The sequence below is a fragment of the Borostomias antarcticus genome, assembly GCF_949987555.1.
Source record: "Borostomias antarcticus genome assembly, chromosome: 15".
Classification (NCBI taxonomy): domain Eukaryota; kingdom Metazoa; phylum Chordata; class Actinopteri; order Stomiiformes; family Stomiidae; genus Borostomias; species Borostomias antarcticus.
The window spans coordinates 11578766-11598233 of record NC_140248.1 but is presented as its reverse complement, the minus strand read 5'-3'; the positions used below and the strand labels follow the sequence as shown (position 1 = coordinate 11598233).

The 19468-nt window shown below is 44.3% G+C and overlaps 1 protein-coding gene across 2 annotated transcripts; it reads right to left on the bottom strand.

The window, feature by feature from the left end:
• Positions 1-791: 791 nt before the first annotated feature.
• On the bottom strand, positions 792-18897 carry LOC311318234 (prolyl 4-hydroxylase subunit alpha-2-like). Of its 2 annotated transcripts, XM_084449503.1 has the most exons (15): positions 18828-18897; positions 12960-13048; positions 12144-12240; positions 9595-9746; positions 8574-8711; positions 7596-7835; positions 6469-6668; positions 6171-6347; positions 5851-5921; positions 5186-5285; positions 4771-4824; positions 3848-3913; positions 2892-2960; positions 1882-1978; positions 792-1238 (listed from the first exon to the last, which is right to left on the bottom strand). In XM_084449503.1, the coding sequence occupies exons 2-15, from the start codon at positions 13039-13041 to the stop codon at positions 1168-1170; spliced, it is 1614 nt and encodes a 537-aa protein (XP_084305629.1). In that variant the 5' UTR covers positions 13042-13048; positions 18828-18897; the 3' UTR covers positions 792-1167. The 2 variants fall into 2 exon arrangements, with proteins under 2 accessions (XP_084305629.1, XP_084305630.1); XM_084449504.1 differs by lacking the exons at positions 792-1238; positions 1882-1978; positions 2892-2960 and having other exon boundaries at positions 2998-4030.
• Positions 18898-19468: the final 571 nt, after the last annotated feature.

The window sequence follows — 19468 nt, the reverse complement described above, 5'->3', positions numbered from 1 at the left end:
CCTAGAAACCTCCCGCGAGGGCATGCTTGGGCTTGCCCCCTCCCTAAAAATCGATTATATTGTACATCGCAATTATTTCTGAGACAATTAATTGTTTAGCAAAATGTTTTACAGTTTTACATAATTATTACAGCCCTACTCTAAATGATTACTGAGAGAGATAGCCTCCACTAGTCTTGTTATGACATGCTTGACCTTGTAGTCCGACGGCATATTAGCTATTTGTTGAATGGCTTCCTGGAAGAGATTAATTACAGTAGGAGATAGTTTGCCCCAAACTGTGTAGGAAATCAACAAAATGGCTGATCCTATATGATCCAATAGGCAGATGTCATCCTCCAAAACATTAAAACCTTCTTGATCAAATATTTGCTGTGATATATTTGATATGATATATTTGTTTTCTAGAGAAACTGGAATCTTTCACATTTCAACATGATGGGAACGGTATTTTTGTGTAGGCTACTGTGCATCACATGGAATTATAATAGCTATAGAACACATCCAGAAGACTTGGTCAACACTCCTGAAGTGTTATCCTTTTATTTTACACATTGCCCATTGTAGATGTAGTATCCTATTATATGATACGATTTTCTATCCTTTTCTATTCTGGGTGAGACTCACAGGCTAGAGCGTCTCAGAGTGGAGTCGGACCAGCGGACATGAAGGACAGAGACAGAAAATATTAATAAAACACACTGTTTATTGTACTCCACATTCATCATCAATGTTACAAAACAGTGTCATAATTTAAAACAGTCTATAAATACGGTAAATGGGGACGAACATTTTGTGATCTGATATGGTTGTGTTATCAGTACAGTATGTGGTTATGCATAAGTCAGTTTGTAAAAAAAAAACATTTGGCAGAAAAGAACAACAATATACAAATAACACAAGTGAGCCCTTGAATGTTAAACACCTACTGTACATTCACAAATCCAAATACTGTTTCTTTGTTTTCATTGAAATACTGAAGAGTTCAGTGTCTCAGCTCAGTCCAAGATCAGAGTGGATAACGTCTGTGTTTGTGTGTGTGTATGTGTGTGTGTGTGTGTGTGTCTTTCGGTGTATGTTTGTGTCTGAGTGTGTGTTTCAGGAGTGTTGATTGCAAAGTTAAGGCAATTTAGGTGGTGTGTGTGGTTGTATTTTAAGTGGTCAACCTCAATCCACTTCTGTCAGGCCACAGGGTCTCCTGAACTCCTGGCCTCTCTCGTGGAACCACTTGTTGGACACTGGCAACAAGGAGAAGAAAGTCAGTCAGACTGTGTACATCTGAACCTTTAGCCTCAAAGTCATCCTTGCCAGGAATGTGACCCTGGTCCTTTTTGACCCACATCCATGACCCTGGTCCCAAGGTTTGTTTTTTAGCTACAGAAGCCCTACTGAATGTGTGATCTTCCAGCACAGTAGGTAATCACTCCTGCCCTCCAACACCCTCTGGTATTGTTCCATGTTGTCTGCATGCTATTGGTCCATGCACATCCCAACAGTAGCCTATTGAACACTCTGGTTTCTGTCACATGTTCTGACTGATTGGAGGTTAGGTTGAATCTCATGTGATACAGGTAGATTGATTGTGAAATTGACAATGCCCATTGGTAATGCCCAGGCTCAGGATCCTTTCAACACAACGGGGAAAGACAAGTGAAACGTGAAATCAAGAGAAACGAAACATGAGCGCACCGGTAAGTCTGGGCGCCCAGGCTAGCTTAGATATTCACAACACTTAATAAAGTGTTGAGCTTCTCACAAAAGGCATAAATAGGATGCACTGTGGAATTCTGTGGACCTAGGCTTGGTGAAAGCATCCTGGTATATAACCTGGCTGCTCACAGATATCAGAGAGAAGGCTGAACACTGGAAGACTGGACTCACCCCATTTACTTCCCACTAAAACAGGACATGCAGCGTGTCTGGTTCTGTAATCTCCCTCTCCACTCCTGAAGAGGTTGTACCAGAAGACTGCAGTTCCCTGTGGAGACACACACGCACCCACAAGACATCCCTTATTATTCCCTAGAATATCGTAAAACTGTATTAGGAAGACTTTCACAAAATCTTTGCAGCTTTGCAGGACCTTTCATTCACCGAAGAAGAGCACTGCTACAAAGCCTCACCCATAGTCCACTTTACATGTCATTCATTTTATTGTTTAGTTCAACGGGGACAGTGCGCAATTAAAAGGCAATTGCACCAGAATTAGCATCTGCTAAATTACACTCGTAGTCCCTGGGCTAATGGATTAAGCCATACAATTTAAAATACACATTACATTACATCATAACATTTCAACATCATTACAAACTTAAGTAGTATAAGTAAGTAAGTAACAGCAAGTTACCACAGATCCAGACTCAAGATCTGTTTATTGCCATGTACATGGTTCACACATACAGTACTAGGAATGTGACTAGGGTTAAGGCACACGCTGTTGTAGAAGACACAGGACAGGGTGCAGGACAGGACAGTGCAAAGATATGACAGTGCAAAACAGTACAACAAACTGCAAATACAAAATACCAAAAAACAGTGCAACAAAATGCAGTGCAATGTACAAATTATGATATACTGTTAAAAAAAAATAAAGAAAAAAATAAAGGGAGAGGCACAATTCCAGTGTACATAATATATACAGAATGGGGTGTGGTGAGTGTTGGTACAGTGTGTTTGCAGAGTGTATTGTGGTGGGTGGGCAGAGCACAATTACAGTATGTGTACTATATACAGAATGGGGTGTGGTGAGTGTACAGTGTGTGTGCAGAGTGTAGTGTGGTGGGTGTCGGAGTTATGTACTCACTAGTGCAGTGTGATGTTCTCCTCCTAGCTAGAGATCTAGAATACTTCCCGCCAGAAACTACGCCTGGGTCAGTCAGGTGTGCTCTCACCTTTCTAGGGTAGATGGCAGCTCCAAAGTCAGGGAAGACAGTGGCCCCTCCCGCCTCCACATCACTCATCTGTCGGAAAGAAGAAAAGCATGTGAGGGTCTGGCACTTGACCGACAGAATACGCTGATGATAAATAATAACACAATATTAATGGGTATATGATGTATATATTATACAGTATAATTCCTTGGGATCGCTAATATACAATATAAAATCCATGACAGCATTGCAGCCATACAGCTCGATAGATGACGCCTACAGGGAAAAGAAGATTATGAACAATTAACAATTCACTATGTGTCACTGCACTACTGTTTATCAAATACTAAACCATAAGTACTAGGGCTGCACAATATTGGGAAAAAAATGACATTGAAATATTTGATATATATTGCGATATGAAAAAATACAGGAATTTTCACCAGATGACTGAATGATGAAGAATGATTGTGACTATTGGACATTGCGATGACAATGCTGAAACAATATATTGTGCAGCCCTAATAAGTACTATCTATTCCACTTTCCGTGCAGCACTTATTCTATTGTATCTCGCCATTTACAGTAAGTTAGACTTTGTCCAGCCATGTACAGTAAAGTGGCGTAAGATAGACTGGCATGGTATTATGGCCTACAATGTGTTCCATAATATGCACTGAAATTGACTGACTCAGGCGATGTCCAGTGTTTCACAACCTTGCTTTACATCGCTGTACAATAATAGTTTAATAATAGGTAGCAAGGTTAGTACATTAGTAAGCTATGCTTGTACAGTATGTATTTGAAATGGGAGTGAAACATGGTCATGTCAATCAATCCAAGCCCAGTACTGAAACAGAGCTAATGGACAGTATCTGCCAGGTGAGCAGCTATTCAGAATGGAGGCCAAACAGGCTAGAAGACAATCAGCGGCTGCTACTGCACTCTCACAGGAGCATCCGGACACGCATACTTACATAGTTCAAAAAAGTTGCCACACGATTTCCAGTGCCTAATGTTTTGAAAGCATCAGGCTCATCTTTCTATGAAGATAAAATTTGACAGTGAACAACAGAGTGAAGCTCTAGCTACACACATGTACTTACGTAGTTCAGGAATGTAGCAAGTCTATTTCCATCCACCGGGATGTCAAAAGCACGCTGCAACAGACGTTTATAGCTTTTAACTCATACTGACAACACTTGCACCAGGTTCCCGCCATGAAGCGCACTTATAAAGTTATGTACACTAAGTCAGCTGCATCAAGATGCAGTCTGGTAGGGAAGATATTGACTAAATCAAATCAACATCTGATTGTGTTTAAGAGTACTGCACATGAGACATTTTGCTTTTACTCTTACTCTATGGCAATGTGACAGCAAGATGAGGTAGCATGCTACTTAACTACATGCCAGAAAACTGACCTGTAACCATTTTCTTAAAATTACTAATAGTAAAATAAAATGTAATAATTGTCTGATAAGTAGCTACTAACATACGTACTCTAAGTATCAGCAGGCTTTTTTTTTGGGGGGGGGGGGGGGGGGGGGGGGGGGCTACTGTAGATAACGTGACTGCAGGGGGCTGAGGGGAGATGGCCGGCCCCTCTGTGGTGAAGGGAACTGAGGACCCCTCGATCACTTGGCCAATAAACATGGAGACAGACTTGGCATTACCCGTCCGGGCAGCGCTAACACGCCATTCGCCCAGAGGGGGGAAGTGCTCCATTTGAGTTTGGGGCAGCCTGGGGATGAACGCAGGCCAAGTGATGGCGATGATCCTATACATCCTGCCCTATGTGTTGGGGACACGGGGAAGCCCTGCTTTTCTGTTAGATCCCCTCCTTTCTCAGAGAGACAACCCGCGGAATACCTGGAGGCCCTGGACACAGAGGGCTTACCCTGGAGAAATCATAATGTGGTTCGTACTGGCCTCCGACCCCGTAGTTGGCGACCTGCGCAGAGACACATACAGACAGGCGGGGTCAGCGGACGACCTCAGTCAGACCAAACTCATGGACCAAGACCCAGGTCCTGTTAAACGGCCTTCAACGAAAGTTAAGATAGAAGGGATAAATAAATAAATAATGTTCTGTATGTTATGAGTTATGGGGGGGATTCCAGAAAGTGGGTTTAGTGAAAACTGAGTTTGCTTACCCTGAGATTCAATTCAATAAAATCTCAGGGTTAGCAAACTACAGTTTTCACTAAACCCACTTTCTGGAATACCGTTCTGAGCACCGCGTTGATGGTCTGTCAGACAGACTAGTCAGTGTGTTTACAGTGTGTGGTTGATATCCCGTTCCGCTATAATACCTGTAGTAACTCGGCAGTCTTCTCAGTCAGACCTGTGATGTCCTCAATGCGCTGGTTGATGCGTTTGATGGCGGGGTCCTCCTCCTCCTCCAGCCAAGCGCTGCAGCGAGAGAACACAATACTCTCACCACCCTGAAGCTGAGGTTACACTACACGATATGATGCCCCATTTTATACACCATTCACAATCCTGCCGAGTCTGTCCTAGTCAGCAGCAGTCTGCACTAGTTGGGGGTAGTCGGAGTGGCAATTTGCCACAGAAATCTGTAAGTGTATGAGGGGTACAGATTTAAATCGGCAAGTGTATGATGAGAACAGACTTCTCCTGATCCGAGTCAGAGCATATCAAACATATATATATTTTTGAGCAGATTCTGGACACAATCGTGTAGTGTAAACTCATCACTCATTGGTCCAGTCGTTAAATGTGCGATACCCAGTTTTTCAGTTGTCATACAAAAATCAGCAGAAGCCAGTCGTCTAGTGTATACTCGCAGTCATTTCACAATCTGTTAAGATTGTGAAAGTCTTCTAGTGTATCAGAGGCTTGACTCGACAACGCCACTATCCATCTGCTCACACACCCTCCTAATAGCAGCCATGCGTGCAGTACCAAGGCAGGACCACATGGGGGCACCAGAGCACCATTCATCGCCTGGACTCACCTCTTTGATACTCTGTAGTTTGCTGTGGTCAGGACGCCTGTTTTCGGGTCTCGAACCGTGGCTCTGGCGAGCTTAAAGCATACACACAGACGCACAGTAAATCAGTGAACGGGTAAACCGTGTGTCTGCATCTTTATCAACGCGGTGTCATCACAACGTACACTTAGGATCTCAGACGGTTTATTCTGGTATGAGTGGACACAGAAGCTATGGTGACCAAAAATATGTATAAGTCACTTCTAGGGTGGACTATATATACTGCTGATAAAGAGATATTTATCTGAGGTTACTGTAGTGTTCCTAGTTGAGCTCCACCTCACCCTGGGTTTGGACAGCTCTTTGATCTTGTCTATCTCCTGGTCTGACAGGGCGTCCAGGTAGCGTACGATGCGAGGGCTGTCCCACTCCTCCTCCTCCCTCATGGGCCTGAGTAGCAGCCGAGGGTTCCTGTTGCCGTCGTGGTACCGGCAGGTCAGCCGGCTCCGCCTGGCGTCGGTCTAGACCAGGAAGGGTCGGGGAGGGGGAGGGGGTTAGACATCCGCAACCTACATTCGCCGTACGGAATTCGGCGTCAAACTCTCTCTTTTTTCAGTGACGTGAAGGCGTCCCGTCTCTCACCATTTTGACCCCCTCGCCCCTGCAGAGGGCCTCGTAGATGTCCCTCTCCGGCAGGTAGTCCCTGGGCCGGGCGTAGGTGCCCAGCTGGATGGGCTCCTCTGAGGGCGGGGGATGGGTCTCCTGGTTCTGCTCTTCCAGCTGGACGGCCAGCAGGCGCTCGAAGTAGCGCAGGTTCCCTCCCGCCCTCTGGTGGCTGGAGTCTGGGACGGCGACACCACAAGACAAGCCGCTGCTTTGACTGAGCGCCCACAGAGAGGGGGGGAAGACGCTACAGAAACGAAGCCAAATCGTCTGGTTCTGTCATTTAAGAGTCGTGAAAAAGGGTCGTGAAAAAGTTCCGCCCTCTCAGTGTTAGGGGGAGTGGAGTTCTGCCATTGGAGGACAGAGAGAGCATACTTTATTGTGGTCTTTGTAGAAAATGAGGATGTAGTAAAAACCTGACGAGGCTAGGGAATTATTCATTATTCAAAGCAGTGTTTCAGACAGTCATTGGTAACCTGCTGGACTGCAGGAACCTCAACCACAACACCACACCACAGGCCAACTCCCTGGGGAAGCATTTCCTTTTGTTGAATCCTAGGCTATGAACGGTGAGAAGGGTCCATGGCATCCTTTCACAACACAGAGAAGTGGGTCCAGAAGGGGAAGGCAAAATACCACTATACCAGTTGTTTGTGGTTTTTCGCTTGGTTATCATAAATGTGACAGTATTTTATACTTTCTCCTGAGCTGTCAAAAGATCAGGGTCAATTTAACCTCACAGTCAAACAAATTCACCACAAGTCGCCATAATTGCCGTCTTCAATAGACAATAACATCCTTGACGGATGCCAGGTCTAAAACAGCAGCTAGAAACCTGACCGCTCTCTTACTACTCCCACAGCAGAGAGAGAAAGAGGGAGAGAGAGACGGAGAGACAGAACGAGAGAGACAGAGAGAGAGAGAGAGAGAGAGAGCAGGAGAGAGAGAGACAGAGAGAACGAGAGACAGAGAGAGAGAATACAAGGGTAAGAAGAAAGAGATGAGGATGAGGAGGAATGTAGAAGAGTGAGTGGAGAGAGTGAGAGAGTCCTGGAAGAGTGGGCGGGGTTATGCGCGTGTGTGTGCGTGTGTGGGCGGCGCCTCACCGATGACGACGAGGCGTCGCGTGAGCTCAATGGCGCGCGGCAGGTCGCCCATCTGGTAGACGGAGTAGCTGAGGTAGTCCAGCACCTCGGCCTTGGACATTACCGCGTCCTCGCCGGCGTCCAGCTGACGGAGCGCCTGCTGCATCCATAGCACGGCGTGGTAGTAGTCCGCCTCGTTGTACGCCGTCCGGCCCATGTCGTAGCAGTCGTCCACTGTCAGCAGGGCGTCCGAGTGCATCCCTGAGGACACGCCGTGACACGCTTAAAGGGATAGTTCACTTTTTTCCGCTTTTTTTTTTTTTTCCGCTTCTATATGCAACGTGTGTCCGTCTGTGTGTGTGTATGTCCGTCCGTTCGTAGCATGACAATTTAGACCAATCAGGAGTAGCCAATATGCACACTAGCAGAGTGCAGTGAAGATTGCTCATAAACCGCTTACTTCACCACCTGGGTGTGATTTTGTGAAAGTGTGAATTATAAGCAACACAGTACTCTAGCACTTGGTGGTATATTGCAGCAGGCCTGATATTTGACTCGGGTCTATAGTGCACCACTCTAACCCAATCTAAAGATTTCTAGAGATTTCCATCTCAGAGCTCACTGTCGTCAGTGAGAAGCCTCCGCCTCGGCGTTGGTCCTAAACATAGCTGGTGAAATACCAGGATGCAGACTTACCATAAAAGATATACATAGAGTGTGGCCACAGCATCTGTCCTGGCTATCGAGACTGTCTTGGGGCTTGCATTCCTTCAGATCTTTCTCTGTCTTGCCTCTCTTTTGAGGTGAACTCAAGGGGCATGTTGAGATATGCTCACACTGCGATAACACACCTTTGGATTGGATACCTCACTGGCAGATGTACTGTAGGTGGATTTTAACTTGACAGACACACACACACACACACACGGACACAAACACGCACACACCCACAAAGACACAAGCGCGCACACACACACTCCAGGTCTGTTGCCTCTTTACCTGGCAGCTTGCCTTTGGAGAAACTTTCGGAGTCCAGTTTGTACGTGTCCTGGAGACGCATCAAAGCCTTGGCAGCCCCCTTCTCATCTTCCTCATCTGGGAAGTACTGTCGGTGCTCCGTCATATTGGAGATGAACCCTAAACAGAGGGATAGATAGAGAGAGAGATAGAGAGACAGAGACAGAAGGAAGAGAGAGAGGGATGGAAAGAGAAAGAAAGAAAGAAAGAAAGAAAGAGAGAGAGAGAATAGTGTGTTACCCACAGTCTCAAAGTCCAAGTATTCATTACATAGCATTAGTCATTTAGCAGACGCTTTTATCCAAAGCGACTTACAATAATTGCATTTAGTACTATGTAGATAGTCAGTGCACTACTACTCACAAGAATTCAGAAGTGCATCTCCTTTCTAAACAAGTGGCTAAGAGCATAGTCTAGTGCTAAAGCCAAAGTGGAGATCAAAGGGGTCTATGTGTGTTCACTGCTAAGATGTGTGATGGCGTGGCCTCTAATATTTATATAGAACGTAAACCGTGATTCATGGTCTTGAATCAGCTAATGTTGGCGCACAGACATGTTGATGGGACAGACAGTAAATCCAGGTCTTTCTGCTGACCCTGGTGACAGAGAACAGCTTGTGAGTGTTAAAGGAAGTTACAATGACTGATATTAACGTGGCCGAGGCCAGGGACTTAGATCAGAATGATTACATGGGCCGACGTCCAGTAATTTGCAATTAAACAGCTGTTGGTTGGTTCATACACACACATGCACACACACGTTTGTGCAAACATATGCCCCCCATCCCCCCAACCCCCCCCCCACACACGCAAACTTACACGTACACACACTCAAGATGTGGCCAATATTAAAAGCTGGAAAGATGACAGCCCTTGTGAAAGCAGATTTGTAGGTGCTTGGAAGGATAGTTGAGCTTAGACACGCACACACACACACACACACACACACACACACACACACACACACACACACACACACACACACACACACACGTTCTCCGTACCATCTGAGGGGTCCTGCAGCACCAGGCTCTCCAGCTCCGTCCACTCGGTGTTCAGTCTCTTCATCAGCTTGTAGGCGTTGACGGGGTGGGCCAGGAAGCCCTCTGGGTCGGAGGTGGAGATTCGGGTCAGATCGTCCAGCTTGTTGGCCCAGCTACAGTACAGGACGGACAGATACAGGGTAGTGTTGTCAAAAATATCGATTTTTCGATTCATATCGATTCTGAATATTTAAAACAGTTTCAATACTAATTTCCCGCAATATCGATATTTTCCACACTATCGATACCAGCTGGCTTTCTCGCTCTGTCTTCTCTCCTACAGCGAGTTGTTGACACACAGGCACACACACACACACACACAGGCACACACACACACACAGGCACACACACACACACAGGCACACACACGCTGCTGCTTTGCACACATGGCCCCGCCCCCTCCCCCTCACAGACCTGTCTTGTCAACAAATTCTCTCACTCGCTCCGAAGATGGCAAGTGCAGAGCCTCCGCGACTCGTGGATAAAGAAAACAGCAGAAGTGCTGTTTGGAAGTACTTCGGGTTTGAAGCAAATGACGAAGGAAAAGCTAAAGATGCCACGAAGCCCATATGCAAGCGTTGTTCCAGAGTAATGCCAACGAAAGGTGCAAACACAACAAATTTAGCAAAACACCTGAAGGACCGACACGCGGATCTCTATAAAGAATTTAGAGAGGGTGACAGCTCCACTTTCAACATCACTGAAACATTAAACAAAATGGCCCAGTAAACTATTAACTTTAGTTTAATACATGAACTCTAGTTTAATACATCCATGAGCTTGCTATCGAAACGCCGCATTGTGTGTGTGGGGGGGGGGCGGTAGATAAGATAGCTAACGTGAAGCTAAGCTAGCTAATCCCCCTCAAAGCTATCCAGCAATGGGCCAAAGCAGTCAATGTGGCGTCTGAATAGCTGAGGGGAATTAGCTAGCTCACTACTAGCTAGCTCATGGATGTAAACTAGAGCTAGTTAGCTTAGCTTCGAGAATGGCTGTTGGGCTAACAGGACAACACCAGCTATCAAGCCTGCGGAATCTTGAGTTAATGGTCAGTAAATCAACTTAGATGCTGTTATGCTTAACACACAGTACTATTAACTTTACTTAATTTCAAAGATTATATTAGATAATTGAGTTATATTTAAAGGTCGGATCTAAAGAGAAACCAAGGTTTTTAAAAGTGTGATATTTATCTTCTCTTATAGTACCAGAGAGAAGCTGAGGAGAATCGACCAGCAACAAAAGCGACACACACACAGCCTACCCTACTAGCTGTATTTGAACAACAAAGAAAGTATGATGCAAAATCAAATGAAGCCAAGAAACTGAACAGGGCTGTAGCAGAGTACATATGCATGGATCAGGTCCCCGTGTATACTGTTGAGAAACCTGGGTTCAGACAACTTCTTGGACAGTTAAATAACAAGTATGCCCTTCCTTCACGGAATCATTTCATGTACACTGAAATCCCCGCCCTATACAATGAAACAAAAGATAAAATCATGGAGAGCCTTGGGGGAAAACCCTTCTTTTCATGCACCACTGACCTGTGGACCAGCAGGGCCACATCCACATTCATGGCAGTAACTCTGCAGTTTATAACAGAATCCTGGGACATGCAGAGCTGGTGTTTGGGCTGTGTTGGGCTGCACTCAGAGCACACAGGGGACAGCTTGAGGGAGGCGTTGGAGGAGATGGTACATGAAACATGGGAGCTGGACATGTCAAATATGGCTGGCATCACCACTGATAATGCCTCAAATAACAAGAAAGCATTTCAGCAGGACTTCACATGGGTCCCCTGCTTTGGGCACAACCTACACCTAGCCATTAGCAAGGGCCTGGATATAGACCGTGTGTCTGGAGCGCTGTCGAGGCTGAGGAAGACAGTGTCTGCTTTCAGCAGGTCAAAAAATCGAAAATGTTATGCCCTCAATGTTGTCAATTTCTCCCCGTGGTATCGAAAATGGTATCGAGTATCGATACTTTTCAAAGTATCGTATCGAATTTAGAAATTCCAGTATCGTGACAACACTAATACAGGGTTACCGTCACCAGCTACAGCACAAAGTAATCTGGGTATAAAATTAACATAACCAACTAAACACAGAGGGAAGCTGATACTGTACAGTATCACCATAATCAGCAACATTACACTGAGAGGCAGGTACAGGATTACCATTAGCTACTAGGGATGTAACGGTATATACCGTTTTAAGATAGCTTACAGCTAGCCTACTGCAGAGATTCGCCGCCATCTCCACTTCAACTTGACCGTGTGATATCAGAAACTAGATCTAGTCATCTCTTTCTGCCATCTGCCTTATTCAAGCTTTGCCAGTACAAGGCGTAGTCTACAGTCTGTCACAAAAAAAGGTTGGAGCGATTTGCTCTTTTCGATAACTATCTTTTTAATAACACTTGAATGTAGTGCCAGAATGTTGGGTATGACAGATAAGACGGAAAAATAGGTACTTTATTTATCCCTGAGGGGAAGATGTGGACTTCACCTTTTGACAGCAGCTAGTTTGGACTCCTCTGCTCGGATGTAGTCCTTCAGGGACTGGACCAACTCCTTCTCCGTGAAGATCAGGTCTGTCATTTGACCTGAGATAGAGTTAAATAGCAAGTCAGAAGAGGGTGTGATCATTCATAGTGTAGCCACAACCTCTCATTTGTGACTAAGACAACACCACCCGTGATATACATGTACTAGTGTAGGACCTCCATGTCAGGCAGCCCTTGAGAGATGTTGACGTTACGTGCTTTGATTTTGATAGTGTAATACGGAAATTATAACGGTGAGTTATGTGAGGTGTCTCAACCCACAGTCTCTGCTCTTAGATTGTATAGTATTATACAGCCAACCACTCGGGGGGTTAACTACTCAGAATTCTTTGAGGTGAGGGCGGGGACTGGGATACAGCTGTATGTAGGAAAACAATTCCATGGCAACGCCAGACTGAGGTTAATTCAGCTGCCAAGAAGGACAGCAGAAAAGCTTTACGCCACACTGGTGATAAATCGACATAACCTTTTCCGTCGAACAGAATATAAATCAATATAAAGACAATGATCACTTCAACCGACATGATACGAGCTGCTCTTGCGCAACTAGGGGTGAGATAAACCGGAGAATAATGCTCTTGAGTGTGTGGGAGGAGGATAAGGTTTTACTGGTACTCCAATTCACATGTCAAACAGTTTGACACAACTATGTGAATTGGACTGCCAGTAAATGACCACATAATCTAAGGAGACGGTTCCGAGCTCAAACAGGATGGTTTACGAGAGAGCTAAGGTGTATGGATGCAGGCCTGGCCTACTTATGGAGGTGAAGATCTCAGCCTGGATTCCCCAGCAGCAGCAGACCAGAGCCCAAGTTAGGGGGGACAGGAGAGTCCTCATTGTGATGCTAAAACACATTTAAATGGGAAAAAAAACATCATTCCAATGATCAATAACACCTGCAATGGTAAGACACTCATTCCAACCACTACAGCATCTGCAATGGTAAAAACAGGGTCTCTCAATGGCATTCATACTGTACCAACCGCACATGACCACCTGATGCACTGTATAGGACGCACCACACTCCCACATACTGTATCAAGCCGCACACACTATATACACACACACTCACATACACATTACACTCTGCACAATCACTGTATATACACTGACAACACTGCATTTTGTATATTGCTTTTTGTCTTATCCTAACCTTGAACTAGCATTTCGTACTCGCTCTTTGCACTGCCCTGTCTCATCCCTGCACCCTGTTCAATGTGGTCACCATGTCATGCACCATTGCCGAAAGCAAATTCCTAGTATGTTGAAAAACTACAATGGCAATAAAAATAATTCTGATTCCAATAATGTACAGAATAGTTCAACTGTGAAGGTTGCAGTAGATGGACTAGCAAAGTGCTATTTTATTGCGTCTGATTCGAGTCTACACCATGCAGGAAATACCGGTTAGTTCCCTTCTAGAAGCAGAGCTACAACGGTTTTCACTAATGAATCTGTCCTTGTACTGACCGCATTAGCTGAAAATAATGTTCATAGCTTCCAGCAGACCTTTTCCTGTGGCGTTAGTGGCTGGTGGGAGGCTGGGAGCCTCCTGCTCCGTCTACCATCTGCATCAAATACGCATGCCAAAACTTGAGGGGGGGGGGGGGGGGGGGCTCGGGAAAAATGACCTCCAGATATTGTCTGTTAGCATTAACTACGCAGAAGGTTGTGGATCAGAGATTAAATAAGTATCAAACAGAGGTTGGGAGTCTGATCTCACCTATCAGAAAGTATGGTGGCGCTACCGCCATCTTGCCTACCCTACCTAGGGGGTCTGGTAACTAAGCAGGCTTGGGTCCTCTTGGAACACAGGTCAGGGTTTAAAAGGTTAGGGGGTAGCCTCGTTACAGTGCAGCCAAGACTTGGGCTGCGGGGACAGAGGTTAGGGGACCAGGCAGCTGAACTGAGCTGACACATCTTCTCCGAGATTGTGAGATCACACAGACATTTCTGCCTCACTTCAAGCAGCGTCAGCCTAATACCAGGGATGTACAGTATTAAGCACCTGGCAGAACAGGGCTTTACAAAGATCCAATGCTAATTCGTACAAATGGATGGAACAACACTTATTACCTGAAAACTTCTCAATGGAAGACAAATACCACGGATAAGGAGACGGACCACATTTTTCATAATTAGTCTGAGGTATAATGTGGTGAGATAAACTATGTTATCTGTGCACCATCTGGTCATGATGATCCACCACTAACCCTTCCTCAGAGGTGACTTACTGCAGTTTGTATAATTAAAGACACTCACACTCACTCCCAGTCTGTAACTAGCTGTAGTCCCTCATTTCCTTAATCTCGCGGCTCGTTTGGGATCACCGCGGCCCTTTGAAGCCTGGAAAGTGGTAGCGGAACTGTCAGGTATCATCTGGTATGCTGGGAAGGCCTCGGGCAGAATATCATATCAGGGAAATGTGTCACTTATAGTGAGATAAGGGATCTAATAACCCAAACAAACACTTGAGGACTATTATAAAGCAGACACTCCAATCCCCTGGGTGTTCTGAAGGGAGACGCTCCTACCACAGCACTTCAGCCTCAGGGGGAAAGGAAACACAACTTCTGGTAGCCTAGTTCCCAGATATCCACCAGGAACAACAATCAATACTGTGATTTGACAGGAGAAGAGCAGCAAAGTCAGGTTTGGCTGAAAGCACCTGAACACACTGGTACCGTCAGTGTCTAACGGTGTGTTAGAATCACACTTTCTGGTTTCATGTTGTGTGTACGTAGCCTAATATTATGACATTAACACTTCCTAATCAATATTGCTGAGGAATGAGGGGATTTGGCTGGGCTAATTCATGATAAAAGGAGTCGCCTCGAAAAAGAGCACTTTTGTTTATAGGGTAGCTAATGGTTCTGACAACACACTTCTAAACTAGTGAGAGGATGTGAAATGGCTTAATAGGGAGCTGTGAGTTCAGCCCCCCTCCCTTCTCCTTCCCCCGATGTCCCGGTCCCGCCTGCTCTGTCCTGGGTTCATCCCCTGCCACGGTACTCCACCAAAGTCTGCGGTTAAGATTTATTTCGGGGGGGATGGAATGAGGATCGCTTTTAGACTGTGAAAACAGGAAAAGTTTACTCAGCACAGCAGCGAGCCTAACTCCCTCCATCTGTAGCATGGTCTGCTCTGCTGTCGGGAGCACAGCCGAAAGACGGTCCGTGCCAGAGTGAGATCGCTTGTACAAGCAATGGATATCTAGGGGATAGGCTTTTTTAAATATTAAGCATAGAGCTATTTAGTCGCAGCACATACGTGTGTAAACTTCCGCAAACTAGGTAGCCTAGCAACATAAACAATAACAATAGCTACCGTAAGTAGTTCCGCTTCCTGAATCCCCTCTGCGGATTGATCTACACATCTACAACGGTCGCTTCAATACAAGTGAATGGATTTCATAAAATGATCAATAAAACCCTACAGGATTCATACTTTGAATGAACCCTACAGGATTCATTTTCTCCAAAATGCTAGTTTTATCGTTTTGATCTGAACCATTGATCATAAGTAACCTTAAAACAGGGCTAAAAATGCATTTTCCCTTTACTACTCCTTTAATGCTGTTTTCACAACCAATTACATTATTGGCTTGCATTATTATTACACCAGAAGCTTTGTGTAGTTTGACCTTTCTCTCACCTTGACAATCAGATATTTTGAAGAAATTAAGACATGGCTTGAAACTCCTTGTGACTGAACTCAATGTAAAGCTGAGGGTAAGCTGTTAAGAAAAAAAAAGACTTATTATTTTGATGACTATTATATATTGACTTATATGAATTAATGACTGAGGCTCGCATGCATGCACACATACTGTACACACACAGCAAACGACTCCAGGTCACAGCACATGCTGAGACAGGAGTTTGCCTCAAATCCTCTGAAAGTTGAATTCCTCACAGCACAGAACATTTAAAGCTCCAACATCCTCCAAATTTGACATCTCTCATTTTCATAATCAAGACTTTACAGGAGTGATTTCCATGTAAGAGATTCCTTATTGCAGCATGAGGTGTTTTTCACAGCTTTTCCGATGGCACATTCCGCCTCCGCTTTCAGCTCTGGAGGACATCAGTGAAGCCTGCTTTCTGTGTTCCAGCTCAGCGCAGGCCAAGTTAGCTTATTTTTTTGTTAGCAATGATACTGATGGTACTGACTGTAGAAGGACGACCAAAAGCAGAGAACTTAATCTGGATCCTCCCACAGCTGGATTAATGCATATTTCTGGAGTTTTTTTTTATTTAATTTTTATCACCACTGTAAACCAATTGTGAAATACTGTAAAGCATTGGTTTAGGACTCAACATCATCCATAAATGCTGCTGGTTTTGTCAGCCCATAGAACCTCAAGAAGCCTCCCTACGTGGCAGTTAGGTATCAATCAACCAGCAGCATGATGCTGTCAACCGCCTGGGCTGTCCTCTCTGTTTAGGCATTCCACTCGGTTTCTGTTTAAACAGCTGACTCTAGCAATCCTTTATCTGAGGAGGCTAGCAGGCACTCGTAACTTAAACAGAGTTTTGGAGTGCACACACGCGCACACCCGCCCCCACGATTACATGCACACACATACAGGCTTATAATGTACACACACTCACTGATTTGTCTTAACACATTCCAACATACACATTCCAGCATGTTGTGTTGATGAATACAGGAGTTTTCTGAGATCTTGCATTTATGTAGCTATTACATAATCACACAAATAAACTTAAAAGAGTAGTAAATGGAAAACCATGTTTAGCCCTGTTTTAAGATTAGCCTACTTATGATCATATACAATGGTTCAGATCAAAATGTTGACAAAACTAGCACTTTTGAGAAAGTCTGATAATTGCTCTACCACCGTTTAGGTCATACAATGGATGTGGGTGGGCACCGTGAAAAATCATTCAAAAACATGTTAAACTCTCGATTTCAAAGACAAGAAGTTCACCGAGGGGGTAATTGGTGTCCGTTGGTGTTCTGACATCAAATTCGCCGCAAAGTATGAATCATGTAGGGTTTTATTAATCATTTTATGAAATCCATTGACTTGTATTGAAGCGACCATTGTAGATGTGTAGATCAATCTGCAGAGGGGATTCAGGAAGCGGAACTACTTCAAGGCATTGCGCGAGATCGGAATCAGTTCAAGCTGAAGTTTACACACTGAGCCGGGACTAAATAGTTATATGCTAAATATTTAAAAAAGCCTTTCCAGATTAACTAGATTCTTACTTTATGGTGAATTATATGTCAGAACGCCAACTAACACCTCTGTGAGTTTCTTGTCTTTGAAATTGAGAGTTTACATGTTTTTTTAATGATTTTTCACGGTGCCCACCCACATCCATTGTATGACCAAAACGGTGGTAGAACAATTATCAGACTTTCTCAAAAGTGCTAGTTTTGTCAACGTTTTGATCTGAACCATTGTAAGCCTATATGATCATAAGTAACCTTAAAACAGGGCCAAACATGATTTCCATTTACTACTCCTTTAAGGAGTAGCCAGGACTGAAAGCATTCAGAAATGCCAGTGAGTCAATACAAAAAGCTAAATGCAGTTCAAAAGCATAATTTTCTCTAAGGATGGAAAGCCTGGCATAGATCCCAGGGAGATGATATAAAACAGGTCAACACTGGAACGGGCATCTTCACGCGGAGTGACAACATCGCTGCCCCCTACAATTTAAATGTAATTACACAAATAGACTATACACTACAGATTTTTCTTATAAATCATCTTCGGAGTATTTTACGCTGCTGACACCAACGAGGAAAATATTACCAAAGTCGTCGTTTGATTGGGGTGTCATCTGGGCGTTTGAATTGTCAAAGTCCATTCTACACATACAGTTAGCATTGTAGCAGGTGTCAGAGTCATATTGCCTGATTTAACAAAAGGTTATCACGCTCATGCAACGGGTGGTTCACAATTACAAGCCATATTGGACATGACAAATGGCAGTCTTGGGCTCCTTAGGCTATATTATTTTCTCTGTTGGCTATACATTTAGAATAGGCCTACACACCAACCAAATCGCGTACCACATTGTCAGTGCAGGCTAAAGACGTCTACAGATTAACAAGATGAGATCAAGACCCAAGACAGTCTGTCGGGACAATCACACGGACGTCAGCGACGTTTCTAGAATCCTCCACGATTAGAGGTCCCCTTCAAAGTGTAAGATAACGGTTCAATGCAGAGGGCAGTTCTGATACCTCAAAATTATAGGCTATGAAACCGAGATAGCCTACATGTGTTAATGCAACCTGGTAGGCCTACTAAAAGAAAAGAAAAACTTTGTCCAACACCGTGATAAAATAGCGGCTACAACTTTCCCTATAGCCTATTGCATAGGATCGGCAACGTATGGCTACCCCAAACCGAATCAAGTCTATGCCTAGTTTGCTCAATTTGTTTTTAAAAAGGCCTGATTCAGCAGCTGAAACGATGTAGCCTACAAGAAAATAATAATCCCGAAATGTTGGCTACAGTTTAGTTTTAGACAACCACCTGGCCAAACATGTTTCACCACCACAACATCAGCGTCTTTCATGCAGGCAGATCCAATATGCTAAACCCGTGTAAGCCCTATCTAAACTAAAGACAGCAACCTTACCTTTAAAAAAATGATTTGCTTCACACCGTGTGCGGAATGTGAAAATACGTTCAAGGCACCCAGGGGTTAGTGAAATGCAATGATTTTTACTCTGCCACGTACAGAACCTCCTCTCATGTAGGGGAAAAAATGCCAAATGCTCCTACACAATGCGCAGTGACATTCTATGGTGTTTTTCTCTTACCTCAGCCCCTCACAGCACCACCAGAATCCGATGTGATGAAAAAAATAAAACATCGAATAGGCTAGCCTAGGCTAGAAGACAATAAAATAAAATCTGCCAAGCAATGTAGCCTACACGAATTGTGAAGTTTGTTGTATTTCAAAAAAGGCTGGCTTGAAAAAATCTAATAGGAAATGGAAAATAAGAAACCCGGGTTCATATATATATTGAAAAATCTGACAGGTCTTGACTTCTACAGTTGTAGCATGGTATCCTATCGAGGTCAGGAGGGACATAGAACATTTTATGAGTTTTCTGAGAAAAACATCCGAATCTTGCCCGTTCGGCCCTACTCTACTATACTTACGGTAATTGGTATGCATGCTTGTCTGCACGTTTACAGTAGCTACAGTCGAGTTCAGGCAAGATTTTATATTATCTAAAAAATAAACCTTTTAACATATACAGTCTTTGCTAA